Source organism: Strigops habroptila, chromosome 4 (genome assembly GCF_004027225.2).
Source record: "Strigops habroptila isolate Jane chromosome 4, bStrHab1.2.pri, whole genome shotgun sequence".
Taxonomy (NCBI): Eukaryota; Metazoa; Chordata; class Aves; order Psittaciformes; family Psittacidae; genus Strigops; species Strigops habroptila.
Window position 1 is genome coordinate 53200807 of NC_046358.1, and position 26555 is coordinate 53227361.

General features: G+C 36.7%; 1 protein-coding gene across 3 annotated transcripts in view; it reads left to right on the forward strand.

Annotated features, from left to right (window-relative positions):
• USH1C (USH1 protein network component harmonin) overlaps nt 1–26555 on the forward strand; it is a 48457-nt gene that overhangs the window by 8988 nt on the left and 12914 nt on the right. Inside the window, exons 5-20 of one of the 3 annotated variants that reach the window (XM_030484149.1) lie at nt 4041–4149; nt 4253–4277; nt 4943–5000; nt 5756–5859; nt 6824–6908; nt 7320–7379; nt 7675–7731; nt 9568–9710; nt 10318–10383; nt 13082–13206; nt 16546–16595; nt 19408–19560; nt 19935–20051; nt 22098–22346; nt 24317–24373; nt 25848–25967. In XM_030484149.1, coding sequence (XP_030340009.1) covers nt 4041–4149; nt 4253–4277; nt 4943–5000; nt 5756–5859; nt 6824–6908; nt 7320–7379; nt 7675–7731; nt 9568–9710; nt 10318–10383; nt 13082–13206; nt 16546–16595; nt 19408–19560; nt 19935–20051; nt 22098–22346; nt 24317–24373; nt 25848–25967 — 1578 coding nt within the window. Of the gene's footprint in view, nt 1–4040; nt 4150–4252; nt 4278–4942; nt 5001–5755; nt 5860–6823; nt 6909–7319; nt 7380–7674; nt 7732–9567; nt 9711–10317; nt 10384–13081; nt 13207–15708; nt 15786–16545; nt 16596–19407; nt 19561–19934; nt 20052–22097; nt 22347–24316; nt 24374–25847; nt 25968–26555 lie in introns of all 3 variants that reach the window. The other 2 variants (XM_030484146.1, XM_030484147.1) reach the window with 2 other exon arrangements.

Consider the following 26555-nt stretch of genomic DNA (forward strand, 5'->3'; position numbering starts at 1 on the left):
AGATGGTGCTTTGCAGCTCATATAACTGTCTGACTTATGTTTTTTGATATGTGGTGTTAAAGCTCAGCCTAAAGTGCCTTCAGAATAGGTGGCACTAGGCACTTTCTGAACCCGAGTGAATAACAAGAGCTGACAGTCAGTCCATTGTTCTAAATTGCTGTCTCACAGTAATGTCAACTGCTTCTGAAATTTCATCCACTTGCTTTATTTAACTAAATCTCTACACATTTTCTATCTCAAAAATGCTGTCTGAGAAAAGTATAATGATCTTCTATTAGGCCATCAGTTTTACGTCCTGCTGCTTATTTTTTTTTAAAAAAAAAGCACAATCCAATTCATTTTGCATGATTTCTTCCTGAAGTAGTTTCCAAGTTAGATTAAAATGGCTGAATAGTCCTGAAGCCTCACTGAGGCATTTGTAGTTTTGACTCTTTTTTTTTGATTGCAGGTTCTCTAAAAGGCAAGTAAGTATTTTGGCCTTTCATGAAGAATGTTCTTCACCTCCCCCTCTCCGCCTCCCTTTCTGATTCTTATGTCTATGGGGATTTTGTTGAATACCAAGAGGTAGAGATTGGTATGAATGATGAAAGTGGAAGAAGTATACAAAATGAGAAATTTGAAACTGTGATGTTGTTATGTAAAAACCCTTCAGTTTCCTGGAAGCGCTAAATATTATATTTCTCATGTTAAAAGTTACAAATAATAGGCATTTTACTTGGGTAAAGTTAGGCTTGCAGCTTTTCTTTTGGAAGTCTGTCATCTCCCTGTTTGACAGGGAAAGGGGAAACTGCTATATAACAGAATAAGTTTCACTGTTTTAATCTGCTCAATCCTGCAGACTCTTTTTCCTACTGCTTTTGATTCAAAAGGTAGTTTACAGTGATATGAGTACAAAAGTAACAAAACATATGAAAAAACCCCTACGAATTACCTTAGTGTATGAACACTTTTTTTTTTTTTTTTTTTTTTTTTTGCGGGTAAAGCTGTTTGGATGTTCTAAAGGACAGCAGTTTGTTACACGTCTATATGTCTCCTGTAGTTCAGCCTAGATTGTGGTATTTCTAAAGCACCATCAGTGATACATTGTCAGTCGGTAATACAAATGTCATTAGGATGAGTGAAGAATACTAGACTGTCTTTTCGTGTCATTTCTGAAGCTCAGCAAAGAGAAGTAAATTGCCATTTGCAGTCCTAAAACCGGGATGCTTCCGGATGTTAAGACATTGCAGTTAATAACAGTAGGTTAGGTTACTATTTTAAAAAGCTGGGTTTGTGCAAACCCAGGCTCCATCGTCTGTTATAACCTGTATGATGCAAAAGATATGAATAAAAGAGGTTATCTTGAACTAAAGACAAACAAAAAGCCCCACCAACAACAAATATGTAAAAGCAACAGAAAAGTCCGGGTAGATCAAATGAGGTCAAGATTGTGCACTTGAGGCTAAGTAGTTATACACAAACTTGTGGTATTTTTGCAAGCAAGTAATCCAGAGAGAGGCCAGAGATGAGAATGGGGGAAGCTTTTTGAACATTTTGTTACTGATGAACTCAAGCTTCCTTTGAAAAGCAGTCACCGCTTGCTTTCCTGCCATTTCCTAGAATAACCAGCAGAACAGGAAATAGGCTGAGAGTCTTTACACACAGTGCCGTAAGTCTGACTTACCTCCGAGGCATTTTGCTTCTTGGCAGTACAATTGCATTGCCAGTGCTAGTCCCAGTCCTAAAAATGCATAGTTTACAGTGGGTTTCCTGAAGTGTTGAGGGCAATGGAACTGTTCTAGACTAGCTGAAAATATGGTGTTTGTATTTGCAGGGGAAGGAGGACTGCAGTGGTATGGTGGCCAGGCCCGGTGGGGTGGATGAGTGGTGGATATGGTTTTGGAATGTTTGGAATAAGTTTGAGTGTTCCCTCATAGTAAGAGCTGTCAGGTGTGTGACACTAAACCACTTTTCCTTGTCCGATTCTGCATTTTTACCAAAGGTTTTATGTTCAAAAACCATCAGTACTGACTTATTTCAGCTCTTATGAAACATCATGTTAAAAAATCTTACTGGCTTAAATGGAAACAGTCAAGCTCTTAGGAGTGCTGCAAGCTGCACGCAGGCCACTGCCCTGGGTGGGACTTTTGGGTGTCCAGCAGGTGGAGCAGCAGTCCCACCGGTTGGGGCTGGGGACCACAGTCGTGTTCATTTTCTGCAAGTGTGTTTTCTCCTGCAGGACAGTCACGTACTGCATTCTCTTTGCTTTTGTAGGCTTCTGGTGCTGTGTTGTGTCACATAAAAATCTTTAAGTTCAGTGGGGAGGAAACCGTGCTACATGAGCTGTGCTGGTAGAGGAGTGTTAAAGTTGTGCATACTGTTGCAGAGGATATGGCACTTCCTAGACCAAGAAGAAAAGTGTGTGAAAAGTGAAGAGAATAAGTGGATTTACTTGGGGTTTGGGTTTTTTTGTTGGTTGTTTGGGGGTTTTGTTTGCTTGGTTGGTTGGTTGGTTTCTAGCTGAACAGATCACAGTAGGAAGATTTGATAATACTTACAAAAAACAAGCAGAAGGTGATGGCATGCCCAATGTACTGACACCCAAGGTGTGTGTTAATGTGACTGTCTCTAAGACACAGGCCATACTGAGGAATTCCTACTTCCAATTCCACTCCCTCCTCTCACATAAATGTGGTGATGCAAATTTAGGCTTTTGGTGCTGAGCTGTGCAGTGCCAGAGAAGTCTCCAGCTATGCCCATTTTTAACTTTAAAACTGTTAGCAAGGTACAAGGAAGCTAGTCCTCAGTGAGCTCAACTGTGACTTCACTTTTTTTCAAGCACAGATACTCCCATCAAGCTGGCGTGATGGAGGAAACACTGGATACGCTGTGTCATTTAGTCTGTGTAGCTAAACTAGATCACCTGCTCAGTCTGACTAAGACTGGTGGTATTACCTTCTGTCCTTCCAGTGACAGAAAAGTTGGAAAGTTTCTATGGAGGAGAATGGAAGTATCAGGCTCAGAAAAAAAAGTTATATTTTTTTAAAAGTTAGGGTCACAGAGTTATGTAAGGTGGCACAGTCTTAACAAATATGTTAGAAGTTAATATATTTATTGTAATATTGTAGAGAATATTGCGATGGAGTCTTTAGTTCTATAAGCAGATAGTGGGGTTTGCACAATGTCTTTTTTTTTGCTCCACCTTAGTGGTTAGGGCTGAATGAAGCTTCTCGTCTTTTTGTGTTCCTGGTGAGTCTCCTGTGCCTTCTGCATTCTGGAAGAGCTTAACTCTTCTGATCTTCTGCAGCTGCAGTTGAAAGTGTTTCACAACTGATCTTGGTACCAGTGGCTGGTGCACCAGAAGACCCAAAGCAAGTGGATGAAAGGGAAGTTCCCCCCAGATCAGAACTAGTATAGCCAGAGTCTTTTATTAAGTAACTTTCACCAAACATGTTATGATGAACCTGCCTCTTCCCCTAAACTTTTTTGCCAATGAAGATGTTTTAAAATCTTGATTTGTAGTATAAGGACCTTTTCAAAACTTTTAAGTTCCAAAGCACAGAGCCTCTCAACAAAGTAATTGTAGATTTTTCTTAATTTTTTTTTTTTTAAATAAGTGTGACAGTGCATTCCACCCCAATTTTGTTGTTTAGAACTAGGTGCTTTAGCTTTGCTGACACTTGAAATCAGCTTGATGCAGATACCAGCATGGAAAACTCAAGCCTAAACTGAAATGTGGCAGCTTGAAACTTTAGTCTGTAAGTGGAACATGCTAGGCAATCATTACCTAGGGAAAATACTGCCATGAAACCAGGCATATTTGTGAGGAGACACACAAAGTTTCATTGATTAATAACAAATTGCTATTGACGCTCATGAGAAAAGTTCTGTGAACTCTCAGGGTTGCATTTTGATTGGACATTACCTGAAATAGAAAAAGTATTCGGGAGTCAACATTATCAAACCTTTGCATCAAAATGATTGACAGATTACATCATTGCTTAAAAACCTTTTAATGTTAATTCACAATTTATTTTTTTCTTCTCCCTTTCATCTTTTAGGTTGGAGATGAGATAGTTCGTATAAATGGGTATTCCATTTCATCGTGCACACATGAAGAAGTCATAAATCTCATTCGTACAAGGAAAATAGTGTCCATAAAAGTAAGACGTAAGTAACATAAAAAAATCACCTGTATCACTGAAGGTTGCTGTTAATAGATTGCTGGTGATCTGTAGAAAGTGTTACTTAACAAAATGTTTTTCTTTTTCAGATATTGGCATGATACCTGTCAAAAGGTAATGGTATTTAATTTGAAAACAGATTAGATGATTCATTTTCACATTGCCTCTTCAGTATCCGAAGAACCTTTGTGTTTATCTGTATATTTGAGACATGTGAATGGGCATCTCTGTAGCTGATTAAAATGTCACGTCCTTTGTCATAAACAAGCAGATTTTATGACAGTTGCCTACTTAAATGAACCAAATTCTATTTTCTTATTATTCATGCATTTTACCTGGACATTTCATTATCAGTGCACCTATCTTAACAGAGAGCTCCACTGTACGTAATATTTGAGGATTTCTTCAGAACTTAGAAGATTTTCAGTTTATTATCCTCTTCCAATTTTTTTGAACATTAATGGTGGGAGGTATCTCTCTTCATAGACATTTATGTAAGCTGTTCAAGTTGTTTGGATTATTTTCACAGTCTGTCTTAGAGTTACCCAAAATTGTTTCACTTGAGGTGGTTTTCTCAATTTTATGTGTGTCCAGCTTTACTAGCCTAAACAATTGTATACTTGTGTGTTCTATTTAAATAGCTGGAAAATAAACAAGTAGTTGTGGATGGTATCCAAAGGAAATTGAATGCAAAATAGGAGGCCACATTCCAAAGTCGCTTCTTTAATACATTCACATTTATTTTGTCCCCATTAATTTAAATTACTTTTTCCTTCAAGTTCAGCAGATGAACCTCTTAAATGGCAATATGTGGACCAATTTGTGTCAGACTCTGGGGTAAGAGATAAATATTTTATTAAGATGTCTTCTGGGAAATGTCGAATGGTTCTGAAACACTTTTTCCTCTGACCTTATCACAGAAGTTATTGTATGTATTTCTGTAATGCAATATCTCGTTACAAGTGGTGTGGGAGAAACATTTGTTGTGATGTGAAATGATTCTAAGCATCATTAAGTAAGGAAAGGGCAGGATACAAATGAAATATCTTTTACTCATCAGTTGGTACTTTGTTTTGGTTTGGCTTATTAACTTATCAAGCTACAGTTCTACTGTATAAATCTTATACAGGCTATTTGGCTTATCTTAGCTGTATTAGTGGAGGAATGGCAGGTATGAATGCAAATGACTTCTATGGGTTGCAGCAGTGAAAACAGAGACCACAATTACCATTTTTTGCTTTCAGGAAGAAATAGTTAAACAGCACTATCATGTATTTTTCCAGCTCTTTTGCCAGGGAACATCTGAATTATTATTTTGCCATATCACTTTCCTCTAATTTTCCTTTATCCTTTTCCGAAGACTAAGTTTGGCTAAGCAATCTTCTCCAAATGGAAAGATAAGTTCGGTCTTTCACCTCAGCCATGCAGCTCCACTGAAATTACTTTACTTGACATTCTTCTCCAGTGGGTCCTTTGAAGAATCTTATCTTGATGTTGGCAGGGTTTGATCCTGGCTTAATGAAGTTCTGAGGTAATTTTGATACAAGTTCCACACAGAGTAACATCTGTTCCATTTTTCAATCCCCCTCTAGGAAGGAAAGGGCAGTGTTGCTGGTCTTGCTTCTTCTGGAGGGAGAGACAATAAAGAGAAGAAAGTCTTCATTAGCTTGATTGGTACAAAAGGCATGGGATGCAGGTGGGTACATGTTTCTTATTTAATGTCACTGTCTTGTTAAGTGAGATGTCCAAGACAGTTACTTCCACCCTTCATTAGAAAGGCAAACTGGAACAGAAGGATATCTGTGGCACACCTTTGTCTAATAATATGTAATCATAAATGCCTGTGTTACAAGTTCTGACTTAAAACCAAAAAAATATTTTAAAAGTAAGAGCAGGCTGGAGGTGACATAATACAAATTGTCATGGAATGGATCTTTTAAATGCTTTTACATTTCAAAATATTTTTAAATACTGCTTTGTGGCATAACAAGTTCCAGCACTGTCCACTGTCAGGTTCACTCCCTGAACTTAGAGTGCTTTCTGTGATGGAGAAGCCATCCACTGCTATATCCAGTTCCTGAAAGTAATGTTGACTTTGCTAGATTTTTAGAAATATGAACAGATGCTTCTCAGTGTCATGTCCTTGCAGCTAGTTATGGAGGTTTTGGGGTATAAAGATACGGTAGGATTTCTTCTACATTTAGACATATGTAATTGACATTATCAAGATTGAACTGCACAGAATATTTTCTAAAGCATAAGTTCTCTCTTTTATATTATTTGGAAGATCTAAAGGTTTTAAAAAATAATTTACAAACCATGGAGGGGTAGTTCCATCACCTGCTGGATATATTATCTACAAAAATCACTGCTGTCTTTGGGCCCAACTAAGACTGTAGCTTAAAGTTTCCAGGCTAGGTGTTGGCCTCTAGTTGAAACACCCTTCTTGCTTTCTAATAAATAATCCTGAAAAACACCATTCAATTGTACTGTTTTTTTTTCCCCCCAGATTTCATTGTTTGTTTCACAGTAGGATAATAACACAAAAATATTCTTTAACTGGAAACAAATTGTGGGGGGAAAAAAAATCAACTAAGAATTTACACTGTATTACTGTATAGATATTGCCCTATAAATGTTTGTTTTTTATATTACATCAGTATTTCCAGTGGCCCAACACAAAAACCAGGCATTTTTATCAGCAATGTTAAGCCGGGTTCTCTTTCAGCAGAGGTGGGCTTAGAGGTAAGTATGCCACCTTCCAAGGTAGGTACCACAAGGAGATCTTTGGTATTTAGTACTTCAGGGATTCTGGGCCACTGTAAAGTCACTAGCTGTGGGGTTTTTTTCCATTGGAAAGAAATACATTGAGGTTACATTTCAAATGAAGTGAGTTTCGTAAAGTTTAAGAACATGAGAGTGCCTTCCTGGGTCAGAACAATAGCCCATCAAGCACAGTATTGCCACAAACAGTGGCAATAGGAAATGCTAATATAGAGGGATGTGCCAGCCTGGCTAGTTTATGGGCCGTTCCCCTTGTACTCTGTAATACCTATGATTATTGTATTTAGAATGTTAGAAACGAGATATCTTTGTTTTCATCTAATGTATGTACTAATTCAGCATCTGTACTAAAATCTGAATTAACTCCTTTAGGTTGGTGATCAGATTGTTGAGGTAAATGGAGTGGACTTTTCTAATGTGGATCATAAAGAGGTAAGATCAAGTCTTCCTAGTTCCCTCAATTCATAGTTGTAAGCTTATTAAGCATGTGTCTGGTTCTACTGGCTGCGAAAAAATATGTTTGATACTGAGCTGCTTAACCAAAGAGGTTGTGGATGCTACATGGGTGTTTGGAGATTGGAATACCTACCACCCTGTTGAGTTCAGGTAGGTCTTCCGGAAATTCTACCCTAGACAACCAGCATTTTTCATTGTGTGTATGTATATATATATATTTAGGCCTTTTATCACTTAATTCAGACTGATTTTTGTTTGTTTTAATTTGCAGGCTGTCAGAGTGCTCAAAAGTAGTCGTACTTTGACTATATCTGTGGTAGCAGGCGCTGTAAGTAGTATATTTATAAAAGCAGAACATTTGTGAAAATTACTATGTGGGCAAATAAATGGTAAAAATAAATAGATAAGAAGTGAAGCTATATTTCTTTATGATGTCTATATCATTAAATTCTGTCAAACCAGGGCAGCGATGAGTGGCTTTTGATTACTTTACTGATAACTATCCACAGTATTTTCAGTATAAAACAGTTTCATGACTGTGGGCCAGTGCAAAACCATTCCCTTTACAAGGAATGGAAATTAACCTTACTGTAATGGTTTCCCACGTTTGAGAGCTTCTGTTCTACAGAGCTGCTGAAACAAGAAAGGTGAATTGGATTGTAGTGAATTAATTTGTTGTCTTAAATAGCTGATGTTTTAGACTTATTCCAAATTAATTCCTTGTGTAACTGTTTATCTGATCTCTGTAGTGTATCAACACATTGAAAATTGTTCCATTTGTCCTTTTCCACTCTTCTGTACAACAGAACTATGTGCCTTTAGGGCCTAATCTAAAGTCAGCTGAAATTAACTAAATCTTCCCACTGAGTTGTGTGACTTTAAATGTTATAATGTTTTTACTGCATTTATTCTTCTTAGAGTAAAAAGTACAGCTATATACAAGAGGATACTGAAGTTCCATAGACTAATCAAAGATGGTATTTTCTAATTGACTTGCAATTGAATTAAATAGGGAAAACAAGGTTTAAGAAATCAATTAAGCTACTTCTAAGTGCTCATGTGTACTGTGCAGCTAAATTAAGGAATTTGTGGTTTAATTAAACTACTCTTAGAGTAACAAAAGATGCAGTTGTCTAAAGGTGTTGTCGATGTTATTTAAACAAATGCTCCAGACTAGTTGATTCAGCTTCTGAAACTCAGCATCCTAAGGACTTAGTTTCAACTCCCAGATATGTTATCAGCTGTTAGAAAAAATAGGGATTACTCAAGTGTGTACTACGGAGGTCGCATCCTTAAAATGATTAATCTGCTCTACCCTACTTCACCTTGCATGTCTCTCCTTTCCTTAATACACATTTTAGTTCTGAAGAAGAGATTGCCAAAGGAAACAGCTGCTCTACTCCTGTTTTTTGGTCAGCAAAGACTGTGGTGCAGAGGCATTCTTTGCTGCCTGTTTTTGTTCAAGCTGTCTGCTTTGAGACTTAGAGACATGAAAAGTCCTGGCTTCCTAATTAACATGGGATTTTAATTCCAGTAATGAAACTTACATGAATGCTATCAAAGTGTTCCACACATAGCACCATGGAAATATCTTTCTTGAATAGAAAATATTGCTGGTGTCTTAACTGTAAAGCAAACGGAACGGGAACAAAAACTGAAGCACATCAACTATGTAACCTTTTGGCAATGTACATTCCCTGTATTTGGGTTCTCTGAATGATGTTACATTTCCACAGCAGCCAGGCACAAGAGCATTAAAATGCGGTAACTGTATAGTTGTCTTCCACACTGGGATTCATGCAGTGTGCTGATCTGTAGCATTACATTGCTCAGTAAAGTTTCAGGAAAGTATAATGTAGAGTTTTTCTGGGTGACACACTAAGCATATCTTTGGCATGATCCCTATGCTGTTGGTGCTGGCTTCATAGTTGCATGCCTCTTCTGAGGTATTTAGCACATCGTAACTTTGAGACTGAAACTGGAGTAGCTCTTTGGAATGAAGTGGTCAGACCTTTCAGGGTCTTCCAGAAAGCATGCCTCAAGAAAATGTGATATGAGGAAATAGCAAATGTGCTAGTATGTAATTGCTTTTGAATTATTTCCTAGAAGAACTACATTCATTATATCTTTTTACCACTGATTTGGGTGGTGGTTCTGATTGTAGGGAAAGGAGCTGTTCATGACTGAAGAAGAAAGGCAGAGAGAAGCACGTCTTCGTGAGCAAGAACGCCAGGAGTTAATGCATCAGAAGCGGCTTGCACTGGAGACTAACAAAATCATCAAAGAGCAGCAAGAGAAAGAGAGATTGTAAGGGCACTGTATAGGACAGTCTGAAAAATTTACCTTGGATTGGGAAAGGGGATGGAAGACAGGAGCAACTATGAGAAGATTCCCAACTTAGATCAACTTAATTTTGCTGTTGTGGAGTCTGTTCATAAATCCTTATCCTGTGGTGCTCTTGATGTTCCGGGTTTTCAGAGCTGATATCATGCAAACACATCTTGAGTAGAAAGGTCTCTTTGTTCCCTGACTGTCATACCCCTATGATTCAGTGCGATGTTAATTATTTTCATGATGCCATTCCCTCTTCCTTTATTTTTAGTAGGACAGTTACAAATTTTATCCTCTTAGAATAACATGCTACGGAACTGTCTCAGAAGGAGACAGGGTTTTAAAGAGTTAAATAGGTCATATGCCCTTGTTATCCAGCTGATAATGAACGTCCTCAGGGTTCCTATGAAAGTATATTGAATTCTTGGTATCTTAAAGACAACTTTTAAAAAGGAGCATTTTCCCCCAGTGCATATGTACTTGTCATCTGTATCTTTTACTAACTATATGCTGAAGCAATTTGTGCAAACTCTTACTCAGAAAATAATATTTTTGTCATGGTGTCGTAATTCCTCTTATATAGAAGAAAACTGGAGATTTCCCAGAAGGCTGCAGAGGAAGAAGAGAGATACCGCAGAGAAATAGAGCAGTAAGTAAACACCTCACATAAGCAATATGCTGCCTGAAAAAGGGTCCTTACATATTAGATCTGGCTGAAAGCATTCTGCAGGCTGTTTTCTAATAATAACATTGTGTGATATTTCTGTTTAGCTAAATGTGGGGTCCCATGCATATGAATAAGTACACCACAGTTACGGAATAGGAAACTGATCTGAAAATCAGCACCTGGAAAACATGAGGGTTATGGTAATAATAAATTCAATATGAAATTGAAGTTGAGTGCTTATTTTTAAAATGCTACAAATGTATATAGAAACTTAAGGAAGTTCTGTGTGTCAGAAATTGTTTACTCTATTGTTGCTGAATTACTACATTTAATTCTAACAGAAAAAAAGAAATTAATACTTCAAGGAAATGGATCAGGGAAGGAACAGAGAAGAATTACTAAAGAGTTGGAAAACATGCATATACTCAGGGGCTTGACGACATACACACTTAGCTTATTATTATAAAGAAACCAAACCTACAAAATACAGGTAGTTTGTTCATGGTCTGTAAAAGTGTTTACACCACTGAATTTAATAGCCTTTTCAGTCTGTCAGGCAGTTCTGAAAACAAAAGTTTTGTAGATTTAGACTAGGAGAAGGGCTATATGATGTTAACTGTCTTGAGTAGAAATTTCAGTCATCATAAATTTTAAGTAGGCTTTTGCTTTTCTAAGGAGAGAATTAATTGAAGTAAAACTGTGACACCAAATGCAAGAAGTTCTATAACCTATTTTATTTAGGAAATCTGATTTTTTTATTGCAGTCTACACTGGTTTTAAAAATTCTGTGATTCTAGGTAGTAGATATATTCAAAGATCGTATCATAATAAAGGCAGTACTATAAATATAACTTAAGCATTGTTTTACACCTGGAACTTTAAATTTAACCAGTATAACACATTGTTATCACAGTAATTAATTTCCCTTCTAAATGATGTTGGGAAATTGCATGAAAGATAATGTGAAATTGCACAATATCTGTTTTGATGCAGCCTTTTAGAGCTGAGATTGACCCTGAAGTATTCAGTTTTGCACTTTGACATCTTTAGCAGTTTTTACTTCATATTCATTCACTTAAGTCCCTTTTCATGTACTTGTGTTAGCTAAAATAATCTGATAGAAAAAGTGCAGGGATTTCTGAATCTGTGAGGTGCAAAAAAAGGGATACATTCCCCAGCTGTGACAACAGAAGTATATTCTGACAGTCCTGCTATAGGCTCTACTGCAGCACATGGATGAATTCTTAAATGTTTTCCTTTTCTAATTCCTGGGGAATAGATATCCTGTTCCTTATTGTGGTCTACTGTAGAAATCCCTGCAATAGTCGTGGAAAGCTGCTATAAAACCAGACCATCAGAGGTGAAGGATGATTTTATTCTCTAAATCCGGATTGCCTGTCATAATAAATACTCAGTATCTGCAGTATCCTTCTGAACTAAGTGCATCTTTACTCACTCAGGGGGACTTTCATCAGTAGGCTGCCTTGAAGACTGCTCATTTTAAGGGCTAGCATGTCTTTATACTTCCTTGTAGAATTTCGAAGTGCTGCTCAGGCAGTTGTTAAGCTTTTCCATATTACAATCCAAACTGTTAAGACAGTGTCAATCTCCTTGGTGTAGAGGAGGGAGGATAGTAGTATAGGAACTTGGACTCATTCTAAAGCTTGGATTTAATAAGCAATTGCGGACAGGCAGTTTCACTAGAATACAATGCTTTTCTGTATTAACAGTTTTTGAGGATGACCCTTTGCTCCGTTTTTAAAATCCTTTCTGCAGGAATTCCTTGTATAAATTTATGGTGCCATTTATTAATATCCTGCACACATTTTGTCGGCAAAAAAAATTGAAACATGACTAAATTGTTCTGAACTTCGTGTACTTCAAATTACATTGGAACCCCTTTGTTTTTTAATTAAAATGAAATGTAAAAACATTCTGTCCAATTTCTCTGCTATTGACTATGCCTCCAAATTTAAATACTGATCTCAGCTATAGATTTACTAGTGCTTTGCCCACATGTGGATATTTCTTAAATTTACGTTAGCTAATTTAGAAATGCAAAAGATAATCCAAGTATAAATAGCATCATATAGATCTAAGACCTGGTAAATTTCAGCACTGTATATCAGTTTACCAGTTCAAGACAGGCTACAGCCAAGAATAGGTCTTGAATCACTTAAAGGTACCATATATGAAGCTACAGGCTATTAGGTTATATTGCACTTCTGTTGTAAACTACTTGAGATTTGCTGTTCTGTTGCTTAATATTTTAGTTAAAACTGACTTTTTCTAATAGATAACTTCTGAGTTCTAAAAATTAAAAATTAGTAGGTGAGAGATGGATTTTTGGCTTCAGTTAAGGTGACAGTATTGCAGTGTATCACTCTGGACTTAATATCTGTGCAGGTGTTTTATGTAACTGGCCTTAGAAGTCTCAATATTAAATAGGAATACTCGATTACATTGAATTTTACAAATTATCTTAGTAGCTTAGTAGATGAAACTTGGATCGATGAAAGGAATTTAGTTTGGGGGAAGGGGCAGTTTATTATGCTTTATATTAAATAGAAAAAACCCAAACATATTGAACACTAAATAATTGTAATTAATTTATATTGATGCAGCTGTTTTTATACTCAGAATTCCTAGCTCCATTTTTTTTTTTTTTTTCTTCTTATAGGATAACAGCAGAGGAAGAGAAATTTAAAAAGGAGTGGGAAGAAGACTGGGGTCCTAAAGAACCTCCAAAATCTTTAAAAATTGTAACTGCAGAAGTGCACCCTGCCCCTCGTTCCAAACACAAAAGTAAGTCATTGATTTCAATCTCCTTCATAGGGAAAGTATTTATCAGATACATCACTGAGCTGTATGGAATATATCACCAGTCTGTATCCAAGCCAATCTAGCTATGACTTGGTTATTTTCAGCAGGCTGAAAGTATATGATAGATTAATTTAATGGCTCTTACTTAACAGGTACCTAGCTCGCAAAATCTATATCTGCTCAAACAGTCACGCTTTTGACAATCAGCAGCAGCAGAAAAAAGAAAAACAATAAAGCTCACTAAGAAATTGGCCGAAGTAGCAACCTCCTGAGCTTGGGGTTTTGGTGCATTCCTTTCTGTGTTGTTTCTGTTCAGTGTTTGGCCTGTCAGCCTTTTCACAGAGCAGTTCTTGCATCAGTAGACATGCTGATTTCCACTACATGCCCAAAAGGAAGTAGTGCTGCATTTTTTATATGATATATGATTATGTGCTTATGTCCATGTGGATAGGCTCAATGTGAACTCAAATGTGAAGTTATATACATACGAGTGCTTTCATCTCAGTGAAGAAAATATTCTTTGTAGAAATAAGTAGTATTTTAGGTTTTATGGGCATCTTGTTACTGCATTTTATTCCTTTTCAAAATGAAAGTATGAAGAAGAGGAGACAAGTGTTTGGTTTTGTTCTTTCATTTGTAATCATCTTTGAGCTTTCTGCATTAATCATATCGGCAAATAATTTAACATCATTTTTATATTTGAGAAGAGATCCTGGGAGGTGGAGTGTTTGGAGGTAGAAAATTGGTACTGGATTTGCAGTCTCATTTGGAGTGAAGAATGCACTTCACTATTGCTATTGTAACCTTTTTTCTTCTCCCTTATTCTTAATAAGTGTATTACAGAGGGTGGAGATTATGGTTTGGAGTATTTTAATCTGCTTGCTTCTAACTAAAAATGGTAGAGATGGAATCCGTGGTTTTGACTTGGAGGAAATAATTTAGCTTTTGGAAAAACGCTAATCTCTTCATCAGGACCTCAGCCCTCTTAACTGGGCAGACTTTGGGGGCTGCAGGAATGTCTTGAAGCTCCCTTGCTTCCCTTCCATGAGGAGGAGTAAACAACTTAATTGAATAAGCAACTTAAATGTAGAGTGTCATATAAAATGCAACAGAAGTCATTGTTGCTAAACAAGAGAGAGACAAAGCAGAATAATCAAAGATTCTTAAGAATCAGTGACTCCCAGCATGCCCTTCATATCTGATTTATTCCTTCTCTGGCTAAAGTATCTTCCACATTATTTTTCTGGGTATCACTTTCTTCACTTCATGTTCTTTTGACAACTATCTTGAAAATGAAATGGTGATGTTATAATGATGTTTCAAAAATGATCTTGAACACTAAGAGCTTGGGTAGCAAAGCAAGTAAGCATGTGCTAATAAACACACGCAATCAGAACTTCTGAATCAATTCCTAGTGACCTAATTGCGAGAAAGCTACACACATTTCTAAGAATTTGCAAAATGCAGGCATGTCCCATGAGTTACTGTGTATAGTAGCATATCTGTTAATTTGAAAAAGCATTTGAAAAAGCAGGGAATTTTTTCCACTCTGACAGATGGTCTATTTAAGATATTATCTGCAGACTTTGAAACACTTTTTCCTTTCTTTCTGGTTTTTTCTATTCCCCTCCTACTATCATTTTTCTTACTGAATCTATCTCTTTTTCCTCTCCTGTCCTTTTTTCCTATCTTTTTCCTCTGTTCATTCATTGCAGCACATTTTTCACAAATGGGCTGTAGTCTGCACAGCCTGAAAATTGATTTAATATCACTGGGTAGTCTGCTTCAGAATTAGTCAAGAGACTGAGGAGGTACTATTTGTACACTGCAACTTTTCCATGAAGAATTGCCCTGAAGTGTAAGTCTGACTTAGTTGTCCAAAGGAATTTAAGATGCTTGGAGCTTAATCGTCAGTTAAGAAGCTAAACTGGAAGCTACAGATGGTATGTGGAGAGTGTGCTAAAGTGGTATTAGACAAAGGAAAAAGTGGAAAGTGCTTGCTATGTAACTGACGGAAGACCTGGGTCAGTTCTTAACCTGATTATTTTTTTGTATGACTTTGGGGAAATCATTTAACTTTTCATGAAACTGAAATGGGGAATTTTTTTTTTTTTTTCCTTTTTTTCTGCAACCGTCTTTCATCCATTCACAAAAATCCAATTTTAGCCAATTACAGAAGAAGTCACCTACCAATGCAGGCTTCCCTTCATAGCAGAGCAGACTAATTGGCCATATGCTCCATGGGGTTGGAGGAGGTTGGAAATTAATTTGGTTTAAGCAGGACCTCTTTTTCTTTTTTTTTTTTTCCCCTCCCTCCCCGCCCCCCTCCATTTTTTCCATTATTTGGTTAAATATCCCATTGCTAGCTTCGTTTTATTTCACGGACAATTATAGTCAGACACTGCTGATCTCCTCATTCCATGGGAATCTCCAGTTAGCCTGTCATTTCTATCTCCTCATTCCTTTCCTCCTTTGTTTCTCTAGTAGATGTAGAGGGAGTTGCACATGACCAACTTGAAAAAGATGACATGGATGAAGTGATCATGAAGCAGGACAAACAGGTTTGCCACTCAGCCTTGACTTCCTATCCTAATTCAGACTCTTCCTGTGTTCCGCTTCCTCCTGACAGTCAGTCTTGACATTGAACTGCTAATTTAGTTTTGCTAGAGCAGTATGAGTGGTCCTTTGGTAAATGATGAAAGGTTATGACACTCTTGTTGTCATTGCTTTCTAAAGATATCTTGGTACAAATAGAAAATCTGCCAATCCTACGGAAAAGTGGATTATATTGAGACCTGTCCGTGTTATGAGTGTTTTTACATAAAATCATAGTAACAGATTCTTTTGTATAATTTTAGTCAGTGATGTTTTTTTAATATTTATGCACTTGGCTTGAAATATTTTATCTTGGGAAATGGAGCTTTTTTTTTTTTTTCCCCTCCTCAAATACCACTGTGTTCTGCCACAAGCTTGAAAGAGTTTGAATACCTGTTTCCTTTTAAGGCTTGCCAAGTGTAAAGAGTAAGACTGTGAGCATAGAAATCTTAGCAATGCATATGGCTGTATGGTTCTGTGCGAAAAGTACTTGTTGTATTTGCTTTATTTAACATAAAATATGTATCAGTAAAATAAGGATAACATGACTGAATGTACAAGCACAATTGATCAGAAGTCATCCAAGAACTTGTTGTGTAATATCAAACCTTTAGTGTTGTGCCTTCAAATAAATTTTAATCAGTTACATGCATCAACATGGATTGGTCTGAATCTGAACCAGTCCTTGACTTTTCTTCAAAAAACTTTTCCTTTACCTTTTTGTAGCTTTTGGATGGTTTTATCGGTATGAAGGAAAATTTCCCACAATCCACAAGGTACAAAGTTTGCTGTGTAAACTTGTTTGCTGTGCATTTGAATTTTAAAGCCTCTTTTTCCTTCTTCTCTGATGTTTACTAGACATTCTTTATAGTCAAATGCTGCTTCTTTTAACACATGCACAAATGAAGATGCATTTGGGATGCATCTGCTTGGATTTGTCCTTTTGAATTCTTCAGACTTTCAAGTTCTGCCTGCTGCAGTGGGAATTATATGTTAATACTTCACAGAAGGTGTTCAGTACAGCTGGGTAGTGCATGTCTTGATCTTCCCCAGAAGTCTTCAGAAAAATGTGTTAAAAAAAGTACAGTGACAAAAATACAATGGAAACCAAGTATGCAGTCCCCAATTATACCTTTGCAAATCTCCCAGGAAGAAGAGTGCTGAAGGCAAAAAAGCTTTTAGGCATGTACATCACACAGAATGAGAAAAAAAACAAAAAATCCAACAAAAAAACGGAAGTCTTTTTGAGTTGCATAGAATACTTCTATATCTGTAGAGTTGCTGCTAAAGTCAAGTATTGCAATTTCAAATTATTAGAGTTACAAACAATATAGCTGCTGTTGCTTTATTCTCTTAATTTCTTCCAGTTATAAGGGGGCTTGTTAGTTGTGTTGCGTGTTTTGGTGGCAATTTGTTGGTTTGGGTTTTTTTTGTGATGGCTGATGGTAATTGACTGGGGTAGAAGTGTCAAGAAGAGTTCCTATGTCTATCTTCTGACAACTCAAGGTTTCTGAGGAGGTCAGGATTGTGTCTGGCAGATGAAGTATTTGTGTCACGTTTAGGTGACATTTATTTTAACCTTCCATGTGGACAGGAAATGCCTCTTATCCGTAATAGAGAATAGAAAATGATGGTACAGTCTGATACCATTTTGTACTGCTGGCAACTGTAAATCATCATGGATCTGCAACTTGTGTGAATGCCAGTACAGTTAGGATTTCTATCTGAAAAATATAAATAGATGTCATGAAAACTAAGTTTCTTCACTCAAATAGGTGATCTTCTATATTGCTGCTGACAAAGATAGCTTACAGAGTGTCCAAATACCTTTGCATATAATAATGATCATACCCAGTTCCTGTTGAACTCTACTACACAGTGTTGACTAGAAGCTTGAAAAGGTGTATTTTTAATTTTTTGCTTTTAGAAATATTTTTAAATCCAGAAGTGATGAATTTTCATCCTACTCCAAATTTCTAATTGATTTTCTGTTTTGTTTAAAAACAAAATTTCACTCTGTAAGAAAAATGTCTATGATAGTAAGTGATGCAGTAAATGCAGCTAAGATTGTCTGATGCATATTGGTATTGTGGAACACTTTGGCATGTGTACTGCTTTTAAATTCAGTATTATTTCAAATGTCGATGTTAGCAGGTTGACCTGCCAGATATTTACAATTTAGTAGACAGTACTAAACATATTTTCTAATACATTAAAGGATAAGGTAATATCACTTAATAATTGTTATTAAGGTACAAACTAAATATCCCTGAATGAAACATGGCCACAGAATTATTTTTATGTTAAAACATGAGTGTGAAAGCAAGATTTTTTTTTTTACTTAAATTTTTTTACATTTTTTATCTTCAATGATGATTGATTCTTCCCACTTCCCCCCTCAAACACTACTTATCAGTGAAGCAATAGACAACATCGCACTGAACTCAGCAGTACAAACTTCCAGTTAACTAACTACATAACTAGGAGAATTGGCTTTTGTAGTTGCCAGGGAAAATGTCTGTTTTCTAATATTATCAATATTACATGTAGAAGGTGGAAGGAAGACAAATAATGCTGTCTAAGGTGAAGCATGTTTGTTCTTTGAATTCACAAAACCTCCATGAAAAGTCAGTAGCCGATGATAATGAGCAGAGCAAATCAAACCTGAAGCCATAGCCTCTCTGGGCACTGGCAATAACTGACAGTAAGAGGCCAGCTGCTCCTCCTGTTCACTTATTCATAAATGAAAGGAGAACATGGGCTTTCCCATATGAACTAGGCCCTACCACTACAAACAGGAGAGGGTAGCAGAAATGTGACATTGCTAAAGTAGAAATAAGGAGCAGGGTGTATTTCCAAAACGGCAGGAACAGAAGTCTCCAAAGAGACTATGTGGTTTTCCCCGTCGGTTGCTCTCTATGAGTAAAATTTTAGAGTTGCTTTGTGCTGGATTAGTTCACTCACATGAGTAGATTTTATCCAGTGTATGTAGGAGCTACTTTGTGGTGCGGTCTTCTTTCCTGGAAGCAATTCAGTTTCTGCACTGATCTAAGCCTTTCCTTTGTAAGTGCTTATTTTGGTTGTATTAAGGCATGCAATGCTTAAGACATATGCATGAAGGTGTATTATGCATAGAATATTAATCTACCTATACATGAGCGTCTGTCACCTGGAAGCAGTAAGTCTTGTATTTACATAGAAATGCCAGAACAGAGAGATGGCAGATCAAGACCTAACCAAAACCGAATGAAAATTGAAAGTTTTGTAGTAAGCCTGTGTGCCCTAATGTTGTAATTTTGCAGAGGAGCAAAAAAGTTGAACTGCCTGATCTTGTCCAACTTATGTTAATGTGTACAGGCCCTCCAAAAAAGATTGAATTTCCAGCAGATTTCTGAGGAAATGGACTTAGGACTTCCTTTTAAAAGACTATCCCCATACTTGCACAGACTGTAATTAAATTTTCAAGGCAGACACTCATGTTCTGAGCTTGAAGTTTGGAATGTTTTTATCTGGTGTAAAAATGTTTCACTTACTTAAAAAAAAAAAAAGAGACAAAAAGAAAAAGCCCAAACCATCAAAATTTCCCAGAAAGGGAAAGAGCGAAAGAAGTCCAAAAGCGACAGTCTGTGTGAACAGAAGAAAAATAAAAAGGAAATGGAGTTTGAGCAAAAACTTGCCAAAGAGAAAGAAGGAATGTTGGAGAAAGAAAAACAACTGAAAATAAATCGTCTTGTGCAAGAGGTATGTTGTGTTCTCCCATCAAGTGCAAAATTATACTGAAAGAGAATTAGCTGAATCTTTAGTGGAATTATCTTAAAAGGACCCTTGTTTAATTATGTTAAAGATAAAGTTTAAAAAAATTGCTGTTTCATGGCAAAACCGTCCCCATGTTTGCTTGTTTCTATAGTCAATTTTTGCCCACATGAGGATACTTCTGCAGTTAATGTGCCTCCATTTGGAGTGATGAATTTAATGAAAGACAGAAAAATAAGAAATAATTCTCAACACCGTTATTAGTTTTTAAACTAATTCAGTTGGCACTTCATACATCTGAAATAGGTTTGTGTTGTAACTATACCTGTAACCTTTTTTCATGCACTGATGTTATGGTTAAGGTATCTGAGACAGAACGAGAAGACCTGGAAGAATCAGAAAAGGTGCAGCACTGGGTGGAAAGACTTTGTCAGACACGGTTAGAACAGATTTCCTCTGTAGAGAATGAGTCTCCTGAGGTAAAATTCTGGCTTCTCCATATATTGCATGATCTCTTAAAAACACATTGGTTGCCTCTTAAAAGCAACGGGTTTTTACCAGAGAAAAATCTGGTTTTATCTTTCCCTCTCAGCATCAGTTTAAGAGGTGGGGGGGGAAATGCCAGTAATTGATGAATTACAATCTGTAGCATTTGCTGTTCATGTATTTTAGGGAGGATTTTTTAAAATTATTATTCTAATTAATTTGTTTTATTTTGTCTTTTTTAAGTATATTATCACCACCAGATTAACAGTTTTATTGGCTCGTGAGCTGTTCGGGCTAGGTGGGACTTACTGCAGATAATAAAACTGAGGCTAGAATACCCATCCATATTTTTTAGTATCCTGTGAAAATAGGATCATTGATAATGTGCTCTTGGATGCTTCCTAGTATTGCATGGAATAAAGGTACATATTAAGGAAATTTTAAAAAGATAAGAAACTCACAAAGGATAGGGTTTGGTTTTGTGTTTTAAATAGTCCCCTTAAATTAAGGGAGTTGCAAATAGTGATTGTGCCTTAAAGCCTGATGGTTCTGGATGCGAAGTGAGGCTTTCCCACCATCCTGCTGCTCTGGCTGTCTTCCAAGCACAGCTGCTTTCAAGAGGAGCACTGCAATCTGCTGAACTCCCCTGGGATCCTCATGAAATTGCAGCCACAGAAGGGACCCTTGGGGAACACTCTCACATGAATTTCCTTCAGGTCAATGTGGAGCAGCTCTGAAAAAAGTAGCTGGTCTTCTGTTCTCCTGGCCTCAGGCTCAGGTCCATGTGGCTCTTCAGTGCAGGTCTCTAGGACAGTCAAATGATTATGCAGAGTTTTCTCCCACTACCTAAATTTGGCTACATTACAGATTAAAATCACCATTTTATTTCCATTATATTTAAATATTCTATTACAATTTTTCTACAAAACTGTCCAAGCAGTTAAGCTGATGTAAAGCACAAACCAGAATGCTTATGAGGGGTAAACGCAGCTGAACAATATTCAGGTTATTACAGGCTTGAACTGCTACTTGGGTTCAAGAGCAGTCCAGATCTCTTGACCTCTGCCAAAGAAATACCTTTTTTTTTTTTTTTTTTTTTTTTTAATTTTGTACCAGGGACCAGAATGTCAGCAGAGATACCCACTTGAGGGAAGTATTGTCGTATTAGACTATGATGCATGTGTCTGTGGGACAGCTCATCTCTCTAAGGTTTCCTCAGCTGAGTCTGGAAAATAGCAAAATGAAAGAGTATCGACTAGATTTTCTGACTAGATTTTCTTAAATACTTCACTTAGATCACTGATAAAAGAAATGTTAGCAATTCTAACAGCATATGTAGAATCCTTCTTCACACAACTGTATTTTTTGTGAGAAGAATCATGTTCAAACTCTGGAGTCTGTTAGCCCCACAATGCATCTGGTGTTGATTGACAGAAATTGGAAGATCCAGAGCCTCCTGAGGATCTGAATTTCATAGCACCCTGAAGTGCTGCTTAAGCTTACTTCCCTCTCTTGTATTAACGTCTAGTTATGTTTACACCAGACTTGAGCACCTTTCCCTTTTTTAATGGCATGGAATTTCAAGGCCTGTCTTCGATTACTTTCTTCTTATATAACCACCTTTGCAAGGAGCAATTCTGCTTTCTCATCATAAAAGCTGGTGAGGCAAGGGATGTTATCTGTGACTTGTCCTGTGTTTTTAGGGGGGTTTTTTGGTTTGGGTTTTTTGGTTTTTTTTTTAACCTTCTGAAGACTCCATGAAGTTGGAGGTTTTTTGTGTGTGTGATCCCCCTTGCCCCAACAGCCAAGGCTAATGTCGCAGCTCTCCAATTTTCTTCTTTTTAAACTGAAATCCCAAGGAGCGCCTTTAAAAAGGCTTTTGGAGAAAAAGGTTATGTATAGTCTGTGTGGGAGAAGCCTAGAACTTCCTGTGCAGGAGTCGTTAGGCTGAGTGATGTTCTAAGATTTGCCATTAATTTCTTCAGAGCTGTTGCAGGCAGATGAACTGTTAAGGCAGATTTCTGTTCTGTTGCACTTAGTTGGCAAGTGGACGTCCACCTGCTTCTCCTGCCACATCAATGCGGCGTTTTGCTGGTGGTCTGCAGCTTCATACCACAGATCTTGATGATATAAACTTAGATGAAGTTGACGAGCCTAACCAACGTGTGGCACCACCTCCGCCACCACCCCCCCCCACTGTTACTTCAGCATCATCAGCTCATCCACTTCCTACATCAAATGTTCCACTTTCAAGAGGTCCAGCTCTGTCAGTAACACCAGCTTCCCAGGTGACCTCCTGATCTGTTTGGATGCACGTGCCTTTACCATTCCCCTGCCTGGCCTCCCTCCCCAGTTCCGTCACCCACTTCATCCACTGGATCTACTCATCTGCCATATGCAGTGTTAAAAGGAGTGAAATGGTTTTACTGTGTCATAGTAGTGAATGCAGTTCACAGGTAGTTTTATTTCAGCTTTTTAAAAATTTTAAGTTGAGAGGGTTTTACTCTCCTCCCTATGTATGTTGTACTCCTTCCACATGCGGGTATCTTGGGCAGAACATATCAGTTAAAAAGACAATTTGGACTTGAATGTTTAAATGTATGTATTAAAAGAAAAAACCAATATGAGACCAAAAGCCAAAATCATAAGATTTAACTCATAGTTAAATTTGAGAAAAATATCTCTGTAGTGAAAATGACTGGTGGAAGTGTTTTGAAAATGTCATCACATTACTTTGTAATGTGAAAAGAAAATGAGCTTAAAATCAGAAGCTCAAACTTTTAAAACATCAATGCTGTATAAAATACTTTTAAATGAGCAAGAGCTGGTAATCAGGTTTGACTTTTTTGCACACACAAGATTTAGGGATTTCTTTGAGAAAACATGGAGACTTTCTCTTTATTACAATGTTAGTCCAAAAGAGGATCAAATATAATAAATCTTGTGCCAGATCTCACTTTAGGGGAGAAATGGCAGCTGTTTTATCATAATTCCCTTTGCTAAGCACTGTAGTGGGATTCATATACTCTTTTTTTGTAAAAGATTCTTGTTTGTTTCAAACAGCAGAAGAGGATCCCATATGGTCACTTCTTTCCTACACAGTTTTATAGTTTTATGCATGGACTGACTGGCTGCTTTGTTGGTTTTCCTTCTTTTTCTTTTTTTTTTTTTTTTTTTTAATGTTTACTTAGAAATGTGAGGCTTTGCATTTGCATGATTTTGGTTGGGGTAGAGAAGGATATGCAAACTAATCACTTCTCAGGGAAAACTGGCAGATTATTTCTATGTGAATAATTGCCCTAATATTAACTATGAATCTCTTCTTATAAACTAAAGTTGATCTGTTGTGATAGTGCTTGATCTACATGGTTTGTATGTTTGAAGTGCCAAGAATATGCTAGATCCAGTGAAATGGAGATGTCATATATTCTTATGGATAATAGGTCTCCCAAATTATTTGTGAAATAAAAATGTGAAATGACACAAGTGTACAAAATATTAGTGTTCAGAGGATAAATACATTCTCCTAATGCTGATAAAAAATGTTCAGATAGAAGAAGTAATATAGGAACTGCCGTACTGGATCTGATCCAAACCTATTTATTCCAATCTATGTTCCTGGCAGTTTTTCACTGTATTATATTAGAGAAAAGAGGTTAATAATTAAAAGAAAATACATCAGGTAACAAGAAAAAATTAATCTAGCTTTCAGAAATAAGTCAGTTTTCATTGAATATAATTAGGGTATACGAGGAAAGAACTAAGCTCTTAGTAAAGTATTAATACTGAGCCAAAGCTGCTTTGTTTATAAGTAGATAACTCAGTATTCTTGATGTGGTTTCAGAAATGGAAGAGAAATCAGAAGCTGGACAATTTATCCTCTCTGCTTTTTAAAGAGTCCATTTTAACATGGCAGATAAGCAGATGCAGATGTGTTTATTTCACTTCAGCAATTTAAAGATCATGTGCTTAAGCCTGCTAAAGCTGAAAATAAGACAACTGGTGTTGTCCCATAAACTTACTTCTCTGATATTACTCAAACTGGTAAATCTCTATGTTGCTAAGTGGGTTTTTTTCCCCACATAATTTAATTTCAAATTCAGCTCAAACAAATACATGAAAAAAAGGAATGAAATACTGTCAATTACATTCTTGACAAGTAACTATTAAAATATCTGGTATAAATTGATCTGTTTCTCAAAATTATTATTAGCTATATACTTTGTATGAACCCAGTACTAAGTCTGTTACTGTTTAGGTTGTAAGAAACACCTCCCACGTCGGCAAAGTATCTTCTGTGTCAAGCAATCCACTGGTATGTCATATACTGTTAATAAATATTGCAGTTTTATGAGCTTCCCATGTAATGCTAATGTCAAGGGTTTGACTCTGCATGACTAATTTATTTAAAATTCAACACTTGCATTCACATGCGTGGATGCATTGCTGTGTTACAAGATACCTAATACCAAGTAGTGGAAGTGACTCCTAATGGTCTCAGGACTTCGTATTTCAACACTTCAGCAATACATGGTCTGTGTTTGTGTGTTCTGGATGTCTGTATGTCATGGAGCATATACTTTGTCCTGTCAAGATAGACAAAAGGAGATAGGACCAAACTGTATTTTAAACAGCAAGCTTTCTTCTCAGAAGAACCAACATTAGTTTGATAACTCTTTGCACTGCTTTTGATTCAGAATGGTCAAATATCAGGTTTCTCCATTCCAAGGAACTTTAGAGAGGTCTGTCTCTAAATTGTGCAACTCCAGGAGCAGTCATCCAGTTCCAGTGCAACTTTAACAAGTTGATATGTGTGAACCTGCCGATTCTTCTAAGATCAGAAAGCTTAATGATATGATCTGTTTTGCAGTGTGGAACAATATTAGTTGGGGGATATCCACAGGGACTTTGAAATATCTAGTTCCAAATTTTTTTTTTCTTATATTATTTTAAAAAGAGGAGGGGGGGGGGAAAAAACCAAACTAACAAAAAAAAGCCCACCCCAAAATTCCTCTATTAAAAAAAAAAAAGTTGCTTAACCAATTTGCTGGAAGCAGTTTAAATTTTGAAGGATACAGCTTGTACTACATGAATGATGTCTGGAATACATTCCCTATGAGAAACATTGACAAAAGTGTGCTGAGAGTTGCTGGGGTTAAGTCAGAACTAAAACCACAGGGCTCAGTTTTGAACTCTTGAATAAAACTATGCTTGACGTCAGTGGGAGTTTTGACTGAGTAAGAAGTGTACAATTGGGTTAGTACATGCTGCATGAAGAGGTCTCAGATGCCTCTGGGTATCTGTACTTTGTAGAGTCAAGGGTGGGTAGTTAGTGTAACTAACCCTTGCTCTTAAGATAAGTTAGCTTGAAATGATTTGTGGAAAGCTGGTTGCTGCAGTCCTGGTGAATTTCATCTTAAAAGATTTGTTTAGCCATAGATTAGTTAAAATCTTGTTTAAGGTTCACTCTGTTCTTAAATTCAGAATTATTTTTTTTCCCTGTGATTTCTTACTCAGTTCATTGCCTTTATGGGACAAATGCCAAAAGCAGGGATGACATTTTTCCATAATTGTGCTGGTGGAGTCAGAGATTAGGGGGGAAGCAAGAGAAATTATGTTTTGGTTTGTTGACTTTGTAAGTCTTAGTTTAACTGATTCTGTAAGCCTTTTGTTTTGTTAGTGTCATTAAATCCATTACCATAAACTATTTGATTTGAGGCATCTTGGTGAAATAATGAATTTGCACAAATTACATTGTGAATTTTAATTGTCTTAAATTGACCTCATAGAAACTTGCTCCAAGTCCACCTACCCAACGACATCCAGGGGTACCAATAGTCTCTAAACCCGTCATGCTGCATCCTGACCCAAACTTTATGGTCAGGCCAACAATCAGATCAGAGGCCCTGGTAAGCCTTTTAATGTGTTTGGTTTTTTGGGTTTTGTTTTTTTTTGGTTTGGGTTTTTTTTTTTGAGTGCTTTTGTACTATGGGATTTGTTTTTTAATTGTTCTCAAAGATTCAGTGCTTGTCTTGTTCTCTGCTAACTAAAATTCATGCAGATTTTCAAGTGATCATTAATGGTAAGTATAAAAGGATATTTTTTTTCCCTTTTTTCCTCCCATGATCCAAAAGTCACTTTCAGTGGCAATTTTTGTACTGGCTCGCATAATTCCAGAGCAGTGTAGAGCCTTAGATTCTGAAGATCTTATTTTCCATTTATTCACGTGCTGGTTTTTATTGTGATAAATTCTGAATTCGTCAGAAATGAAATAGTAAAAATTATACTTTGGTTTTCCTTTGTAAATAGTCCTGAACATAATTGAAATGTAGATACGTACCTCATAATTTCATTTCCAAAGGAAAAAAAACCAAAACCATGTTGTTATATCTTAGACTCCAATATACAGGCTGCTGCAAAGTTGACTCACACTACAGATTCTTTTTCTTAATTCTTTTCCATTCTGTTTCAAATGTAAAAGAAAAAACTGATAGGCT